General features: G+C 50.4%; 2 protein-coding genes across 2 annotated transcripts; one reads left to right on the top strand and one right to left on the bottom strand.

Moving 5' to 3' along the window:
* Positions 1-2,198: 2,198 nt before the first annotated feature.
* ETH_00017160 (protein kinase, putative) lies at positions 2,199-4,754 on the top strand (the record flags this gene model as incomplete). The annotated part of the gene is made up of 1 exon (XM_013374834.1): positions 2,199-4,754. The coding sequence occupies one exon, from the start codon at positions 2,199-2,201 to the stop codon at positions 4,752-4,754; it is 2,556 nt and encodes an 851-aa protein (XP_013230288.1).
* A 1,061-nt stretch (positions 4,755-5,815) lies between these two features.
* On the bottom strand, positions 5,816-8,060 carry ETH_00017155 (endonuclease/exonuclease/phosphatase domain-containing protein, putative; the record flags this gene model as incomplete). Its single annotated transcript, XM_013374833.1, has 3 exons — positions 5,816-6,045; positions 6,238-7,800; positions 7,973-8,060. 3 exons carry the CDS (start codon positions 8,058-8,060, stop codon positions 5,816-5,818), a joined length of 1,881 nt encoding a protein of 626 aa, XP_013230287.1.
* Between the last annotated feature and the right edge of the window lie 8,274 nt (positions 8,061-16,334).

Genomic DNA, 16,334 nt, shown 5'->3' with positions numbered 1-16,334 from the left:
TCCTGAGAATGTCGGAGGCAGATGCAAATGAAAGTGGAGCTAACTCTAAAGCTTGCATGTCTTCTATAAGTAAGAGCCTGAGGCCGAACCTAGTGGCATGGAAAGGCTATGTGGAAAGAAAGCAGCCGAAAGATCCCCCCACCTTAATGTGACCAATGGAGCTTCTCGTCTTACTTTACTTCCCTGAATGTGCCTGTATTGCTTTCCAAGCTTCATTCAGGCCTTTAACTGGTCATAGATGGAACGAAATGCGCGTCTTACTTCGAAGCTTCATCAAAGAAGGAGTTGGAAGAACTCCTCCTTTGAAGCCTCAAGTCGTGGACTTACCTTCAGTGCCATGAGCTTATCAGTAAGCTACTTAACCTTCAAGTTTAGTCACTCAACTTAACTTGTCGAATATTTCTCAGCTTCAAGTCAACACCGGGGATCTTGCACCGAGTTTCACTGCACCAGTGTTTCGCTCACTGTGCTTCATAAGCACAAAGAGGTCACTTTGAGTTAGCTCTTTTTTGAAATGCCTTTTCAATAAATGAGCTTGAAAAAATACACAGAAAACGTGTGTTCTTCCCGTGCCAGACTGGAAGTAGATTAGATGCATCATTGGAAGAATGATACGAATTCTCGTCGTGTTACGCGCCAATAGAGCCCATATGAGGGCTCAAGACACTAATTATATCTGTGTTTCCCTTGTTTCAAGTATATCTGGGTTTCCCCTGTGTAGAAAGCTTTGTATGAGCAGGAGGCATTCGGGTTGCTGAAACGAAGCCTTTTGCTGCAGGCGGTGCAGGTGTCCTGGCGTTAAGAGCAGAAGTTTACGCCAGCACTAGCTGAAACACTACTTCCTAAAGTAAGATGTAGTTGGCAGCTAGACGTCCGCGTGTCCCATGCCTTGATGCTTACGCAGTTCTCCGTAAGTTACTGGGGTGAGCGATTAAAACGAGAGCTGGTGCCCTCCGTCTACACGTTGGCTGCAATGAAAGGCTCCTCTGGTTGCAAGGATTGTTTCAGGATTAGTAAAGTTGTGGTCTTTCGTTCAATGAAATCAAGAGGAGAGGTGAGCGACAACACCACTGTGGTTCGTCTGCACACCAACTTACAGGCTGCGTTTCCAGACCAACAGTTTGGTGATATTAGTCACTGCAAATTGCTTTACTTTGAATTGTATTGGCAGTTTGGAGCAATTAAGTGCATTACTGAGACGTATGCAGCTGTGGCGGGGGCGGCAGCCGTCTCGACAGTCGACAGTAACGACGCGCGCCTCGTCAGTAATGTTCCCGTCTTCTTAGCACAAGCTGCACTGGGAAGTTTCACCGGTCGTAGACATTCTATCTGTGAAAATATGAATGAAGATAACTGCTTGTAAACAGAACAGATCAAAAGTTCTGCATAGCAGGCACTCGCATCATGCCCGACTCCTCGCTGGCGGTCCACGAAAAGTGAATTTTGAAACCTTCTCCGTCGAGTATGCAAGCGAGCCCGTTACTTGTAGACCCCATAAATATCTGCGGATATAAATATCTTTTTTGTCTCTACAAACAGGGATGACCACAAGGAAGTCGAAGCGGTGAAGAGCCCTGTGCAGATGCAGTGGCGATTGGCACAGCGGTCTGCCCGTGCCTGCTCAGGCGCACAACGGGCGCGCCGAACACGTTGTGTTCTTACTGAAGTTTGGAGAATATTCTCTGCTTATGTTGCATATTAAAGCTTGCATGCGCCTATGAGTTTTGCGCAGAGGCAGTATCCGTTTGTGAAGCGTGGCTAGTTTCTGTGCCTCATTCCCGCCACTGAGAAAACAACGAGCGCAGGAGTAATTGGGGGATCATGGCCAAATATTTATGGCCTTCTATATGTTCTTCAACTCCTGGAGCTAATTGGAAGGCCACAAGATACGGCAGAGCCTTACCCGGCAGGTAAGGTGTTGTCGTGCGGCCTGTGTCTGGGGCGCCGACGATCGCAAGGACTCTTGTCGAGCACCTCTGCCCCACAGTCAGGAGGAACGCCCACTCTCTGGCCATCTGCTGCCTTAGGACTTTGGCACAAGCTGCCTTTGGTCCTTCTTGCTGTCTTGTTAGCGGGTTTACAGGAAGCGTGAGAGGCGACTGCATGGAGCTGACTAGCTGGCATCATAATGGGCAGCCTGGTCGACCTGCTGCGCCGTGTACAGATAGTCGTTACACCTAGTATATGCACTCCAAGGAATGGCCGGCTCGTTCGTACATGACGAGCCTCGGGACCTGTCAGCTTTAGACGTGGAATGGGGTGCTCCCGCCTCCCCTTGCCTGGGCCCGATGGCGCCAGCAGCGTACGGGGTGTGGAGTCCGGCGCTGAGCCCCATGACTCCCTCTGTAGGCGCGTATGGAGGGAGGCCCTCATGCTTGAAGCGTAGTCCCCAGCTGCCGCTAGCAGGGCAGCCGGCAAACCCAGCATACGGCCGTTTACAGATTTTTTGTCCCGACAGAGCTGAGCGCTCTCGAGGTGTTGGCGGCAAAACCAGTGGTTGCGACGGATGCTTCCTCATGAGCCCCCGTTGCTCTTTCAAAGAATCCTCCCGAGTTCAGTCGCCTTCAAAGTATGAACTGGCTGCTGTGACTGCCCTTTGCAAGACCCCCTTGCTCTCCCGCAGCTCCCCTCGCCGCAGAACTCCCAAGAAACTGCGTTTCCCCGCAGCAGCATCTTTCATCCCCAGTAGACACTTGCCAGCTGGTGCTGACGGCCTTGCAGTTGTCTGTAACACCCCTCTTTCCACCATTCGGCGGCCAAATAGAACTATGAGGCGTTCAGAGTCGCCTGCAAGAGCGGCGCTGAAAGCCTCAGAGTGCTCGCAAAAAGCCCGTCTCAGGCCTTTTCAAGCAGTGCCAAGGGCGCAGCCACAGTGGGAAACGCGAGGGCTGCGGGCGTGCAGGAATTGGCTTCACAGGGAGCCTCCTGAATCGCCGCCTCGCGAAGCCGGCGAGTCAGTCTTCCCGCTTCTGCCCGCCAAGGGAGTTTCAGCCTCTTTCAGATGGAGAAGTCGACAGCCGGAGGGCGCGACTTGTGGGGAGCCCCTCAGAAGTCCCGATGCATCTGTGTACTGCGGAGCTGCTACGGTGCCTCCAGTCATGGGGCGCTACCAAAACCGTTTTTGTATGGAGTCAATGCCTTCAAGAAGCCCGCTTTATCATGGGGAAGCTGGGTATTCACACGTTAAGGCCGTGGAGGCTTACTCGTCCATGCGTCACCCCCCGATTTCGTTTGCGTCTAGATCACGTGGCATCTTGCCTATGACAACGTTGCCTGAATCCGGGGACCAAAAGGCCACAGAGGACTCCCAAGCACAAGCTGAAGACCCTCGTGCAGACGTGGTGACTGTGTACAGCACAGATCGTTTTTGGGCCCTGATGGAAACACTAGTCGAGCTCCAGAAAGGACCAACGTCATTGCACAGCAGTAGTGTCACGTTTGATTCAGTGTTGCTGCCAGGGGGAGAACTGCAGTACTCATTAATTGAGCAGGGGAGCTTTGGGAAGGTCTTTGTGGGTTCGCACTTGGGCACCAAAGTGGCCATTAAGGTGCCGGTGGAAAGCATGTTGCGTACTGATCCAGCTGGGGTGATGGAGCGCACGCTAAATGAATGGCGAATTCTCTCAGTGTGTCAGCACCCAAATGTGGTCAGTCTTGTTGGTGGTATAGTTCACGGGCCTTTTGACGTGTGGTTAGTCACAAAGCTAGCCAAGGGCAGCGATCTGCACTCGCGTAAGTATTCTCGCGACCCTCAAGTGCAGCGTTTCATTTCTCCGCAAAATGGGCTGTATATGTGCCGCCAACTTGCTGCAGTTGTGGCGTACTTGCACACTCCTATTCCCGGAAAAAAGCCTGTCGTGGTGCACCGAGACATCAAACCTGAAAATGTCTTGATAGCCGATGACTGGAGAATACAGCTCTGCGACTTTGGGGACGCAGAGGCTTCTCCTGATGGGCGTGTTTCCCGAATATCCGGTGCCACGTGGTTCTACGCTCCAGCAGAGCTGCTGCGCTGTAGCCCGGTGGAGTCCATGATGGCCGACTCGGGAGCACAGCTGCCCCCCTTTGACGAAAAGTGGGATATCTGGTCAATGGGATGCGTTTTCCACGAAATGCTGGGCTTTCTAAATCCGATGCACGTGCACATTTCAAGCCGTGACAGCCCCAGCATTATCTACCAAAAACTCAAGTCAAAGGCTATCGCTGGAGCTCTTGTTCCGGAGATTGCCGAAGAGATTCGAGGCATCGCAAGAGCCATCATTTTAAGGTGCCTCAATCCGGACCCACGAGCGAGGCCGTCTGCTGTGGAAGTGCTGCAGATGTGGAGCGCACGCGACGAAGACATCCTTAAGGACATCCACCTGCGGCCAGCAAGTCCCCAAGCAAATATGTTCATGGGCAGCTCATGCAGCAGCGAGCAATGTTCTTCTGGTGCAGTCTACGAGCCACAGCAGCTGTTGGGAGACGCTCCATCGTCATACCCTGCACATGACCTCCCGTGCACGCGTGGATCTGCTGACTGGGAGGCAGGAAATGTACCGTATGGACAATCGTTATCCTCCTCAAATGAACATGTTTCCACAGGGGCGGCGGTAGCCTCAGTGCAGGAGAACCGAGCAAGCGAGACACCGTGGTCCACGATGCCTTCGAAAGCACCTACCCAACTTCCGCTGCTCGCTGAGAGGTCCCCTGTACCAAAGGAAGGCGCGAGGTTCGTGCCACAGCAAGTTAGAGCAGCTGCTCAGTGGCAGTGATCGACCATGATATTTGCACCTTGAGGGCAATTTCTGCTGCATCGTGAAGTTCCAAGTCATTCCACGTGCAGTCATCTGGAGTGTCCTGTTGTTTAGTTCTAATTGATACATCCAGTACTGAGCGACCGTCAACAGAGCATCTCAGCACGTGCCACAGCAGTCCAACTGGCGTATTGCTTGCCCCGTTACTAGTGCCGTCACACTTGGTGTTTACTTTCAGCAACTTGCGTCCGTCACTTTCGAATTTGTGGCGAACAATGTCCGCACCCTAGTTTCAAGGACACGCAGGCATGGCGTCCTATAGCCTCCTAAAACTGAACATGGTTTGCGCATAGGCTGAAAAGCCCTAAGTGTGTTTGAGAGCAGTTGATTCATGAATTGCTTCTTAAAAAAGTGTTATAACAAATCGTCTTTCTCTTAATGTGTAAAGGAAATCAAGTGAACAAAGCACGACTACGTTCAACACTTATGTGCTCCTTAATGCACATCGTACTCCTGACTTCACCAAAGAAATATTGCCGAAAATGCAACGATTCAGTCAAGGTGCGAGAATTCACCGGCACCGAGAGATTCTCAAGAGAAAGCATCGCAGTGCTACTAATCACTTGACACGCAAGCACAACTGTTCACCGAGACTTGCAGTGGAGCCGCAAGCGCTTGTCCTGTCCAATGCGGATCGCCTCAATACCACCATACCATCAGACAGTTTGCGTTTTTTAAAATTCAACCGCCCACTTCTACTGCGCATGATGCTCTTGCACGGACAATTCGCCATGAATACAAGGTTGCAAATATTGCCACCTTTTACACTGTGAAGAGAAATTTCGTCGAACACAGCACAGATAAGACCGACGCACTTCGGCCTTCGTGAGGGCCTACGCGACCTGCTACAATCAAAGAGTAGTTCCCTGATGCTGGCCCTACAAGCTGCAGGTCTGACCCCACCACGCAAGGCGCGCTTCAATGGCACAGATACGTTTGTACGCAAATCCTGCACTGAGCTACGTGCTGAACCCGCCAAATTCTTCGCCATATCTTTGGGCGCAACTGTGTCGAGTCCGCTACTCAGAATTGTGTGCGAAGGTGGCACAGACGGGAAAGAAATCACTGACATGACTAACTTCCAGCGCGCTGCCTGGCAGACAGCCGAACACAAGAGGTCGGTAAAGTATCTTTTCTGGGGAAGGGTCCACAAGAGTCCTCTGCCCACGAGCTACTCTGCCTGCATGCTCAGAGTATATCAAGAGGTAATCCAGCAACTCCTGCTTCGGCTGCTTCGGGCATCCTTCGCCTGCAGCAAGCACACATAGCTTCGAAGGCCAGCAGATGCGCATCATGACTCTCACGCCTTACGAGCTAAGAAGCTAATGAACACGTCCACAAAGCCTACCATGGCAAAATGGGCTGTTACATGCACAAACATACTCAGACACATAGGTGTGCATGACACGCTCTTGTATACTTGTATTCGCTGGCGTCTTACTCTGGTAGCACGTGTCGTTGTTGACCGTATCAAAATTCGGCTGCGCGATGAATGCATCTTCAAGCGCTAAGTTCGCGTTCAAACCATCAATTCCTAACGCTTCTGCAAGTGATTTCCGGTCCTCTGTGAAGCGGAAGTTCAGGTTTCCTCCAATGATGAGCGGATCTGTAGCTTTCAGAATGCCCTTCGGCAGATCTGCACGCGTATGGTGGAAATGCTTGCGTTCTTCATCAGCCCCAGGAGACTTTGACTCAAGTTCTGGAAGCCCAGCTTGAGGCGTCTTATTGGGTTTTGTCGCGGAGTCGTCCGAGGCGACAGAGCTTTCGGTCCTTGTACTACTTTCTCCTGGAGAGGAGAGCGCCCTGTCAACATCACTTGAGGCGAACTCCACCTTCTCGATGTCCTCCATCCCTGTTCTTGCCCATTCCATCACCTCCTTAACTTGGGCCACGCGGAGGGGATTGTGATTTGCCCCAGGCTGCAGCTGCATAGCCAGCACGTTGTACACTTTGCCACATTTTTCCACTTGGACCAAAGCCGCCCCAGCATTGGACAGTGACTGTGGATAAGCTGAGGCTGAAAAGATGTAGGCATGGCGACGCAGCATTGGCCATTTTGACAAAATGACAATGCCACCATTCCCCCTAAAACGCGAAAAGCTTCCGCATACAGAATCCCAGCCATTGTTCATCACAAAAGCAGCGGCTGCGCCCTTTTTTTTTGCTTGTTTGCGTGAGGGAAAGGCCTGGCACCACCAGCAGCGGCTACACCATGAACAGCGGCCCTCCCCACCCTCATTCTTGCAGCATCCTGGGTCACCACCTACCACCCGTGTCTGAAAAGGGAACAACGGCTCTTCCCGGGCAAGCCTTTTCAGCAGCCGCTGGGTCGAGCTGGAAAACACTCCCTGAATCAAAAGTACATCCGGGTGGTGTATGTCTTCCAGGGAAAGCAAATAGCGGGTAAGTGCAGCCTCTCGCCTTCGCCAGTTATCATCAAAAAGGCCGCTGCCGCTCTCCATCCTTAAAGTATACGACACGACAGTGAGCTCGTCAGGAGAGGCATTCAGACAAATGCTGAAATATGTGGACCTGCGGGCCTCTAAAGAGGGAGACGAAGGTAAAGCCTCTGGGGCCTCTTGCGGCTGGCTTTCTGTGGGGGGCTCTTTCTTGCGGTTTTCTCTTTGGTGTTCATGATCATTGTCCCTCTGCTCTTTGTGATTGCGCCTGCGGTGGTCATGCGGAAACCTTGCCCCCCCAACTAGAGTACCGTTTCCACGACTCTGCGTTCTGGAGGCTGGGCCACGGCTGGGCTTTGCCCTTGATGGGTGCACTCTGGCGGGCCGGACTGCGTGGCCCTTTAAAGTCTTTTTTAAACTTCGGCTGGACACACCCGACGCAAGGCCACTCTTGCCTTCGGGTGAAGCACTGCCTGTGGATTCCTCCGTCTTGGGGCTTCTGTTTCCCTTCTCATTGCTCTGTGGCTGGGACGACTGGGACCCAACAGTAGGCACCTCAGACTGTTCAGTCTGATGAGAGGGCTTGCTGATGTTGCTGTCAACATCTGCAACAGAAACCCACAGAACTCTGGAATTCGTGCGAACCAAGCCTACATCCCAATGAACTGAATTCCCACCTGAACCTGGACACGAACAGTAAAAACGTCACAGCTGACTCCACGCACACAAAGCTAACAGAAGTCTCATCAGAACGCCTCCTGCGGTTCTACAGCTTGCCTGATTTCGTTGTAGTTTCAGCATTCGATGCAGAACTTGACTTCTGTTCCAGAGCTTGAGGTGCTACTGGTTCTTCAGGGTGCATCATCTTCCTCTTGGGCTCCTTAAACGCATAAGCTACGAGGTCCAGAATTTTTCAAGGACGTCTGAGAAGCACACTGAGGAATGGAAGGCTAACAACGCAGCCATACCCACAGCACGCCGCACCAATTGGAAAAACCAAAATCAGCAGCAGAAATGTTGGAAACGGGAAGCCGGGCCCTGCTTGTTTTTGGTTGTGCTTCTTGCGGTTCAGTGAACGTGTCAACTGTCCCGAGTCCCTATGCCCCAAGTAACGAATGGCAGTAGAACCACAAGCAAGGGAACAGCTAGAACAAGCGCAATTAAAAAGCAAGCAGAAATCACTATAGAGTGTAACTGGCTTCGTTTAGATCTTCATGCACCATGCATCCGCCTTGGAAAAAAGGTCACGGGGAACTACGCTGCGAGGCAAACTTGCGTCCCAATTCCTGAGGTACCAGCCGAAAGGCGGATTCCAGAATGAAATCTTCGCAAAATTAACCAACGAATACTGTTTGCCTAATCAAGATATGAGAAAGCTGACGCAGTAGCTCATGTCGAGCGGCAAGGCTTGGCCAAGTGGCAATGGTAAGAGTGAACCACTGGCAAAATGTTAGAAGCAGCTCGACCCAGTGCCACAATATGAGTGTAATTCCGTATTTACAACCATATGAGACAAAAAAAACAATGCGACAAGGGGATGCCTGGCGAGCGCTCAGGGAGTCGAGCCTGTACCCTGTAACAACTGACCGTTAAATGGACAGCACCGACCTCAAGCAAATGCGACTTCTACTGCGATAAACAAATTATTCCATTAAAAAGGCTCATATTATCGATGAAATAACGGTAGTTGCTGCTCTTTGGGTCTCTTAGGCGTCGATAGTGTCGAGAAAGCGGTCCAAAGCAGATTGAGCGGCCTCTTTTCTGTGGGGGAGCCAATGGTACATGCTGCTTCGGCGAATAACTCCCCACTAAACTTACCCAAATGTCCTACCTGAGTAACAAATTATCACATATTTGTTCCGAAAAATCCGTTCGAGAAAATCATAACACAGTAGATCTCACCTGCCTTCCTCGTGCAAGCCGTGGCCGTCACAACGGTGAGTGGGACCCGCTCCACAGCATTCAAGAAAAGCTATCAAAAGTCGACGATCTGTACTGAAATATTTACTGCTTTGTGGCAAGACACCAACCAAGTGAAGCATGTTGTCTCATAATGCGCATTTAAAGCCGAACAACAATATCAAAAAGGCGCCATGCGCACCTTTCCGGCATTCTAGCACTAGTTCTGCACCGTTAAGCAATATTCATTTAATGGGGCTTCACGCTTCTGATGCTCTTCACAGTCCCCAAGTGTGCTGTGAGTGACAGTAGCGGTGCTTAGCTTTGAAGGATAAGTCTACGCAAGCACTAGGCGGTGGAGCACCACGACATCGAAGGATGAAATAGCCCTTCAAAGAAAAGTTGTTTCGCAATATTCGTTGATAATTATGTCCAGGAAGGACGAAATAAGCGAACAGTGATAGACCCCAGTGAAACAGAATGACGGGAAAGATCCCAGCGGCTCCACAAACATACACTGCAGCCGAGCACACACTGAAAAGCATTACAGGAGGTCTCTGATACTACAGATGCTTTTGGTGGCGTAAAGGGGCTGAAAAAGCTCTGGAGGGATTCACTGAAACAAGGAAACCTAGTAGCGTCCCGGAGTGCATAGTTTTCTGGCTGTTTGGAATATTGCCATACGAACGAAAACCTTATGAGTACTTCCGGACCAGTGCAAGATCACACAACGGGACTGCATTGTGCCATTACAAGACGTTTTTGTGGTTTTGAAATCGTTCACATTGTCAAAATATCTTCTATAGAAGAAGAGCTACCTGGCAGTCCCTAGAGGCGCTTTCTAGTTTCTCCTCTTCACTAGGGTCCATTTTAGTCGCTCTAAATCAAACTGCTCCGGCTGACTAGCACGCTCAATAGGCTGGCAGTGTTTTGCAATGATTGTTCAAGCCCTCATTTCCTATGGGCGCTACTACTTCCATTGCGTAATTTGAAGCTGCGCACCCGCACCGCTTCGGCCTCCAGCTGCCTTGCAGCAACGCCTCCAGGCTCATTGCTTTTCCTTCGCTGCATGCGCCCAGCTAAATACTATTGGGACGAAACTTGTAGCTGTGATGAAAATTGTTTATTATACTCATGGCACACTGGAACGTATGTATCCGTCAAATTCGGCGGCATGTGCCCCCCACTGGTTCAGCTGTAGCCTGTCCCCACGGACACTATTGAAGTTCCTCACGCTTATGTGAAGGGGATAATGGGCACTTCTCGAACTCGCTTCGCTTCACTGCCCCGCATTCACGGAGATCATCTTCGAGATTCTACAGCCGCATTCGATGGCAAACCTGGACACCGCCTGCAAAGTACTTTTGCACATTCCTGCGAGGGACTGCGGGTTAGAGGAGTGGGACAACGTTTTGCCACCTGGACAGCGAGCTCTGCGTCGCCTTTCTCAAGCAAAAAGTCCTTGCAGGACTCGCTTTGCAAATGATGTCAGCAAGGGGAAGAGTTTTTGCAAGTAAAACATGAACGCTGCGCCTTTTGCAAATTGAAGGGCCCTGAACTGGCGTTTTGTGCTTCTGCGTTGTTTCTCGCTCGCTAGATTATTGTCGATGATTCTTTTCTTTGCATCATTGTCACTATGGTTCTCAACAAGAGGCACAATGTTTTTTGCGTGGATGGGTTGAGATTTTGCCCATCAAGCCAACTCGACTGGGGCACTATTCACGTATAAAGACGCGATTCAAGCCGGGCACCGGCTGGCTCTGTTTGCCGCTTACCCCATACGTTTCACATTTTTGAGGTGCCACCCCCTGCTTCTCTCTTCCTAGCATCTATTTTCTTGAGTTACTCTCTTTTAAGGTTTCGGTGTTTGCACGGCACTTATTGTGAAGAACCCTCAAGAAATTAAAAGCTACAGGTGTACGAGGCTCGTGAGGGGTGAAACCAGAGTGCACACAAGCTGAATGGCATTCAGAGACTTAAAATGTGGGCTCTTAATTCGTTGGTGCGCCGCCGTTCCATTCTCCCCAGCACCTCAGGCCCCCAAAACAGCTCCTTCGCTTATTACATAGCATACCATCCCATAAAGAAGTACGTGACAGCTATCCTTGTCTTGCGTTAGGCATGAGGCAACTTGGCATCTGCTGTAAAAGGTTGGGGGTCGCACCTGTTACATCCTCTGCCCCCAGCACCTACAACACAACAAACTGGAGTTTTTGAAGGTCTTTTTATCTCCTGGGCGAAGCCCCTTTGTCTTACAAAGTCGGTCTTTAAACTTCCCACATGTATACAAGATCGCGTGTCACAACCCGGCGAAACACCGAAACCAGCAAAATCGTACCCTTCCACTGGGAATCCCACACCAAGTAGAAAGTTTTACGAAGTTTCTGTACACTATATTTTTATCGGAACAAAATCACATATTTGTTGCGTGTCCCTTACCCATGAAGACTTACCGGCGCAACAGTGAGCGTGGCTGCTGAGTTGCACACTTGGCCTCAATTGTGAAATTCGTTGCATCCGCGCTTTGTGCTTTACCCTACACTGCACATCGGAGTGTAATCGTCTGTAACGCTGTCTCCTCTAATGTGGAGCGCCCCGTCATTTTCCTGGATAAGAGTCCTGGACTCTTATCCAGGAAAATATGCATCTCTGCTTGCCTAAATTGTTACGTGAACCGGGACGAATGTACAGGTATACTTCAGTATTTCTTATTTATCATATTCTCATCTCATGTCTAGATAAGTTCGAATACTATGGTGTCTCACTGAAGACGTCTGACCCCCACATTTCAACCCTAGGCCTGACGAGCACCCTTTGCTTCAGGCCCTCCGAGTTGGAGCGGGGTTTCGCAGCTAGCCAGTTCACCACTCATATGCTGTATGAACCCCAATACATTTTGCAATTATTTTAAATCCAACAATAGGGCTCCGCAGGCTAGGTCGTTGCTGTGCCAACGGAACAGACACGCGCTCCCTCCAGCAAATCTGCGCATGATATAGAACCTCAAAACTTACACTTTCCACTGTTTCCATTTCACGGAGATGAAAACAGTAGGCGTTGCTTATGAAATCTACAATTAAGTGCGACTGTGCTGGCATTTGCTACCACACTTTCAACACCTGTGCAGAGGTTCCAAACGAGCAACTGCATGCATGCACCTGCTGAGTGGAGCGCTGGAAGGAGAGCATTATCGATCTACCTCAAGCAAGTCTTACATCTTTGGAACGATATCAGGTACCAAAAACCAATTTTGTTATTATCTGTGTTGGAAAAGATGCGTCGTGCCTTATGTGGAAGCCGCCACTGGGCACACTGCGGGCACGCCATATGCGCCGTTCCGAAAATCACGCCCAAGCAAGCAGCGAATAGTTCGTAACTTTGGTTCTATCAATCTAGAATTAAACTCGTGTGTTCTTTTGAGCCGGTGAAAAGTGGCTTTTGGTTGTTACCGCAGAGCTGCTACTGGATGAACCTTCAAGAAGAGTGCTCCAGTCATGCAGCCCCCAGGTTTCGGGGGGCAGGCTGGCACAAGTAAGCAGCTAGATTCGATGAGCTGTAGTCGTTCTCCCCCACGTAACTGATAGGCTTTAATTGTGAGTATATAATTTGGGTAGGCTGAGCAGCTTGGGACATAGAACCTGATGTCCCGCGTTGTTCACAAGCCATACCAAGCACTAGGACGCCGTACACCGCACGCTTTGGCAGGGGAAAATTGCAGGAATAGCCCACAGCCTTTTGGAGATGTTTGGCTGCAGAATGGACTAATTGGCGACGCAACCGTCGTTTTAAGCTGCTGAGACCATCACGTGGCACTTCAGAGTGATATTGGAAACAGATGCACACTGCTTATCGTGTTCCCGTTGTCAGATCATACCTTTAATCCGGTATTGAATTTGCCATCCGTAGCAGTGTAAGATGACGGGAGAATCAGATCCAAGCCGGGCAGCTGCTTCTATACTTTGGCGCTTAGCCTGCGCTGAAAAGCAGGTGGGTTTAGTTCAGTATCATTACCATGGAAAGGACAGCAAAAGAGGCTAAGTTGTAGCCGAGGCACCACAGCTGGCCAATTTCAACCAAACAGCCCCCAAACACTTGCAGTCTTTGCTGTTTGCGAGGTTAGTTGGACCGCGTCCGAAGAGCGCTGCGAGGCTGCCAACCGTACGCTCCAGCTCATCTGTACGCGGCGATTAGAGAAAATGGAAATGTTCGCTTGTATGGTAATTGCAAAGTTTCACATTTGAACACTTCAGAATTCTGCTTAACGGGTCCCAGTCCCTAGCCTCTGTATTTTGAGAACGCGCTGATGAACCTTTACGAATGATCGACATAACTTCTCACGCCTAGTTTTTGTGTACCATAGGTTTCTGAGATATCTGAAGCCATGCGACACAGCTCGTACTCTTTTGAGTACGGTCTGTGTAGCCTGCCTTCATCTTAGACGAAATTGTGCAAAATGAAAGCAGAGCAACACTTGCAGCTAAACAGATTTGGGTTGATCTCAGCGAGTGCTTGGGTGAAGCTGCTACGGCTCTACGGCGTTCGGGCTGACGGGCTTGACGGCCGCCTTCTGGCGGCAAGGATCTCTTCCAAAGATGATGGAGTTTCTTTGGCTGAGTCAGAAAGCCCAACTTCGCTGCCACTGAAGCCTACAAATTACTGGAGGCGTTTCTTTGAAATGCATTTGACTCGTTGCCAATTTAACGAGGGAGGGAATTTCCTGTAGAGCTGCGAAACTCGCTTCTTTGTTCTGCACCGCTGTGCTTTTGTTTCACAGTTTCCTTCGCTGGACACGGCCAAGCATACTATGCGACACTTCGGCTGCCGATTTTGGAATATGCCCTGAATCCCAGGAGCGGCCAGAAGAATTGATAGCGTATATGGGCCTCCTGGAGGTTGAAGCGGCGGCAGATATAGCCGCTGCTGCTGCTGCAGCTCGCGATTGGTGCAGAGGGCAGTGCGTGCCGTGTACCCTATTTAGTTGCATCGACAAGTTGAAGACAGGTTTTGTAAAGGAAGGTGAGCTTGGTCTGTATAAAGAGGCGCTTAAAGGGACTAGCGCTTTGGAGGCGTCAAGCATGCCATAGTGTTTGCTCGAATTCACGCCTGGGGCCATTTATGACCCAAAGTTACTGCTACCCACCGCTGCAAAGTGTCAGCTTCCGGCGTCCTCATTGCAACTCAGCGGATTTGGCTCGAATAATGGCTATTCTTCAGCAGCCCTCTTTTTCGGCCGTTTCAAGGGTCTTCAATAGGCTGGATCGGTAAACTCTCTGCATGGTGCTGACTAGTGTACAAGTTGCCACAATGTTTCTTTCACAGCCCGTAGCTTTAGGACTCTTGCGAAAAATCCTTTTGGTAAAATTGAAAGGGTTGCTTAAGTTTCCCGTTCCTGGTGATGCTTTTGATCGTGACAGGCGCAGCAAAGGTTCTCTTACTGCAGCTGATTGGGCAATAGAATTTCTACACACTGAGGTTGCGTGCAAATGCGCTCGGCATGCTTGCGCTACTGGGTAAGCTACCACAACGAAAAGGATTGCTATTTTTATGGTCTCGTAGAGTGACCGCCTACTTATCATTTTAATGATTCTGTATAAAGTCGTTATTCTGTGTGAATTTAACTACTTGCAGGTTAGGTATTTCCCTAAAGTCTACAGTTTGTCCGCTTCCCAGTTCTCTAGAAAAGGTACAGGAGAGCCCTCGTTTGCAGAGCCCTCGTTTGCAAAAGGACTGTCCTTCCTCCCGCTCAAGTCCTAGGGCACGGAAAAGCTCTCCACAGGTGAGAGCGCATCTGCGCACCGAAGCAGCGCCCAAACCTCGGGATTCGCCAAAACCGATACAGTCACGCAGCCTCGCGTGTAACACCATGCCATGCGGACGTTTACGCGTACTATCAGCAGGCGATGCATCTAGGCGCGTCTGTACAATTTGTCAACTTCCAAAAAGCATAAATATCACAAGGCACTTCAGTGAAAACGTTGCATGTCAAGAGGCGAAACTGGCAACTCCGAAGTCTTTCGGAGGACCTAGTACAAAAGGGTCAAGGAATCCACGCCGCCTCGTCTGTTGTTGCCGAGAGCATACTTACTATATCAGACGAAGTCCAAAATCTCAAGGTGCTCCCAGTTGGAGCCATCCGCAGAGAAGGGCAGAGAGCAACTCCTCTGGTTGCCGAACGCCTCTCACAAAGCCCGACACGTCATTCTCTCCTGCATATTTTAGTGGTGTTCCGGACTTAAGACAGCAAAAGAAATGGCTGCGCTCAAGTGGCACGGAGCAGCATAGCGATACACCTTCAAATCTTTTCGCCGCAAGCCCGGTTAGTACCATTTGCACCTGCAAGGCAGGGCGCCACGCCTCTTCTGCTAAGCTAAGAGTTGCTTCGGCTCGATACAGTCCCCAACCCTGCCATACGCAGCGAAGTGCCTTGCGGTCCTTTAGCCCACCAACTTCATCAGAGCCATCTTCCGTGCCTAATTTTCGGGAGACTTCCTTGGATAGTCGAACTACGAAGAAGTGCTGCCACGCGCAGAAGCACTCTGCTTCGCTTGACGAGAGAGCTTTGTCGCTCTGCATGAATTCTAAAAAGGGGGTGGCGCCAACGTCAGAGAAAGTGACAAGCACACGGCCAGCTACGCCAGCAGCACTTCAAACAGAGTCATGCGCCCGTGCTGAGTCCTTGGAATTTCACGCCGCAACACACCCTTACCATCCAGCAGGGCCAACCGAACTGACTACAGCAGGCCAACAGTATCAGGTTACTTCAGAGTCTATAAACTGTCCACATCTCTCCGTGCCACCCACAAACGGTCTGCACCAATTGTTGTGCAACAATCTTCTGCACCAGCTAAGGAGTCATATCCAACAACAGCTGCAGGAACAAGTGCAGCAGCAACTGCAAATCCAAATACAGCAGTTACAACAGTCGATGTATCCAGTACCCCCATGTAAACAAAGAGGAAATCCACAAGGAGACCTTCCGACATCTCAGAATGGAAGGTTCCAGAATAAATGCCGTGGGGTTAACTACGAGAAAGAACAACAAAAGCTGCATCAATGCCAAGGGAGCTTGTGGCACTCCAAAACCGCTTTTAAGCGCACTGCTACTGCCACATTGCCTAAGGACTTTGTTGCGCATGCATCTGGGACTCATGGGCTTAAGCGCTGCTTTTCTGGGCCTGTGAACGGCACCTCACAGCGCTGGGACTCGTCTTCCATGCCTGAACCAGTCCCCAAAGTATGT

This window comes from Eimeria tenella, genomic scaffold (assembly GCF_000499545.2).
Source record: "Eimeria tenella Houghton genomic scaffold, Eth_scaff23, whole genome shotgun sequence".
Taxonomy (NCBI): domain Eukaryota; phylum Apicomplexa; class Conoidasida; order Eucoccidiorida; family Eimeriidae; genus Eimeria; species Eimeria tenella.
The sequence above is the reverse complement of the archived record's forward strand: the minus strand, read 5'-3'. Positions and strand labels throughout refer to the sequence as shown.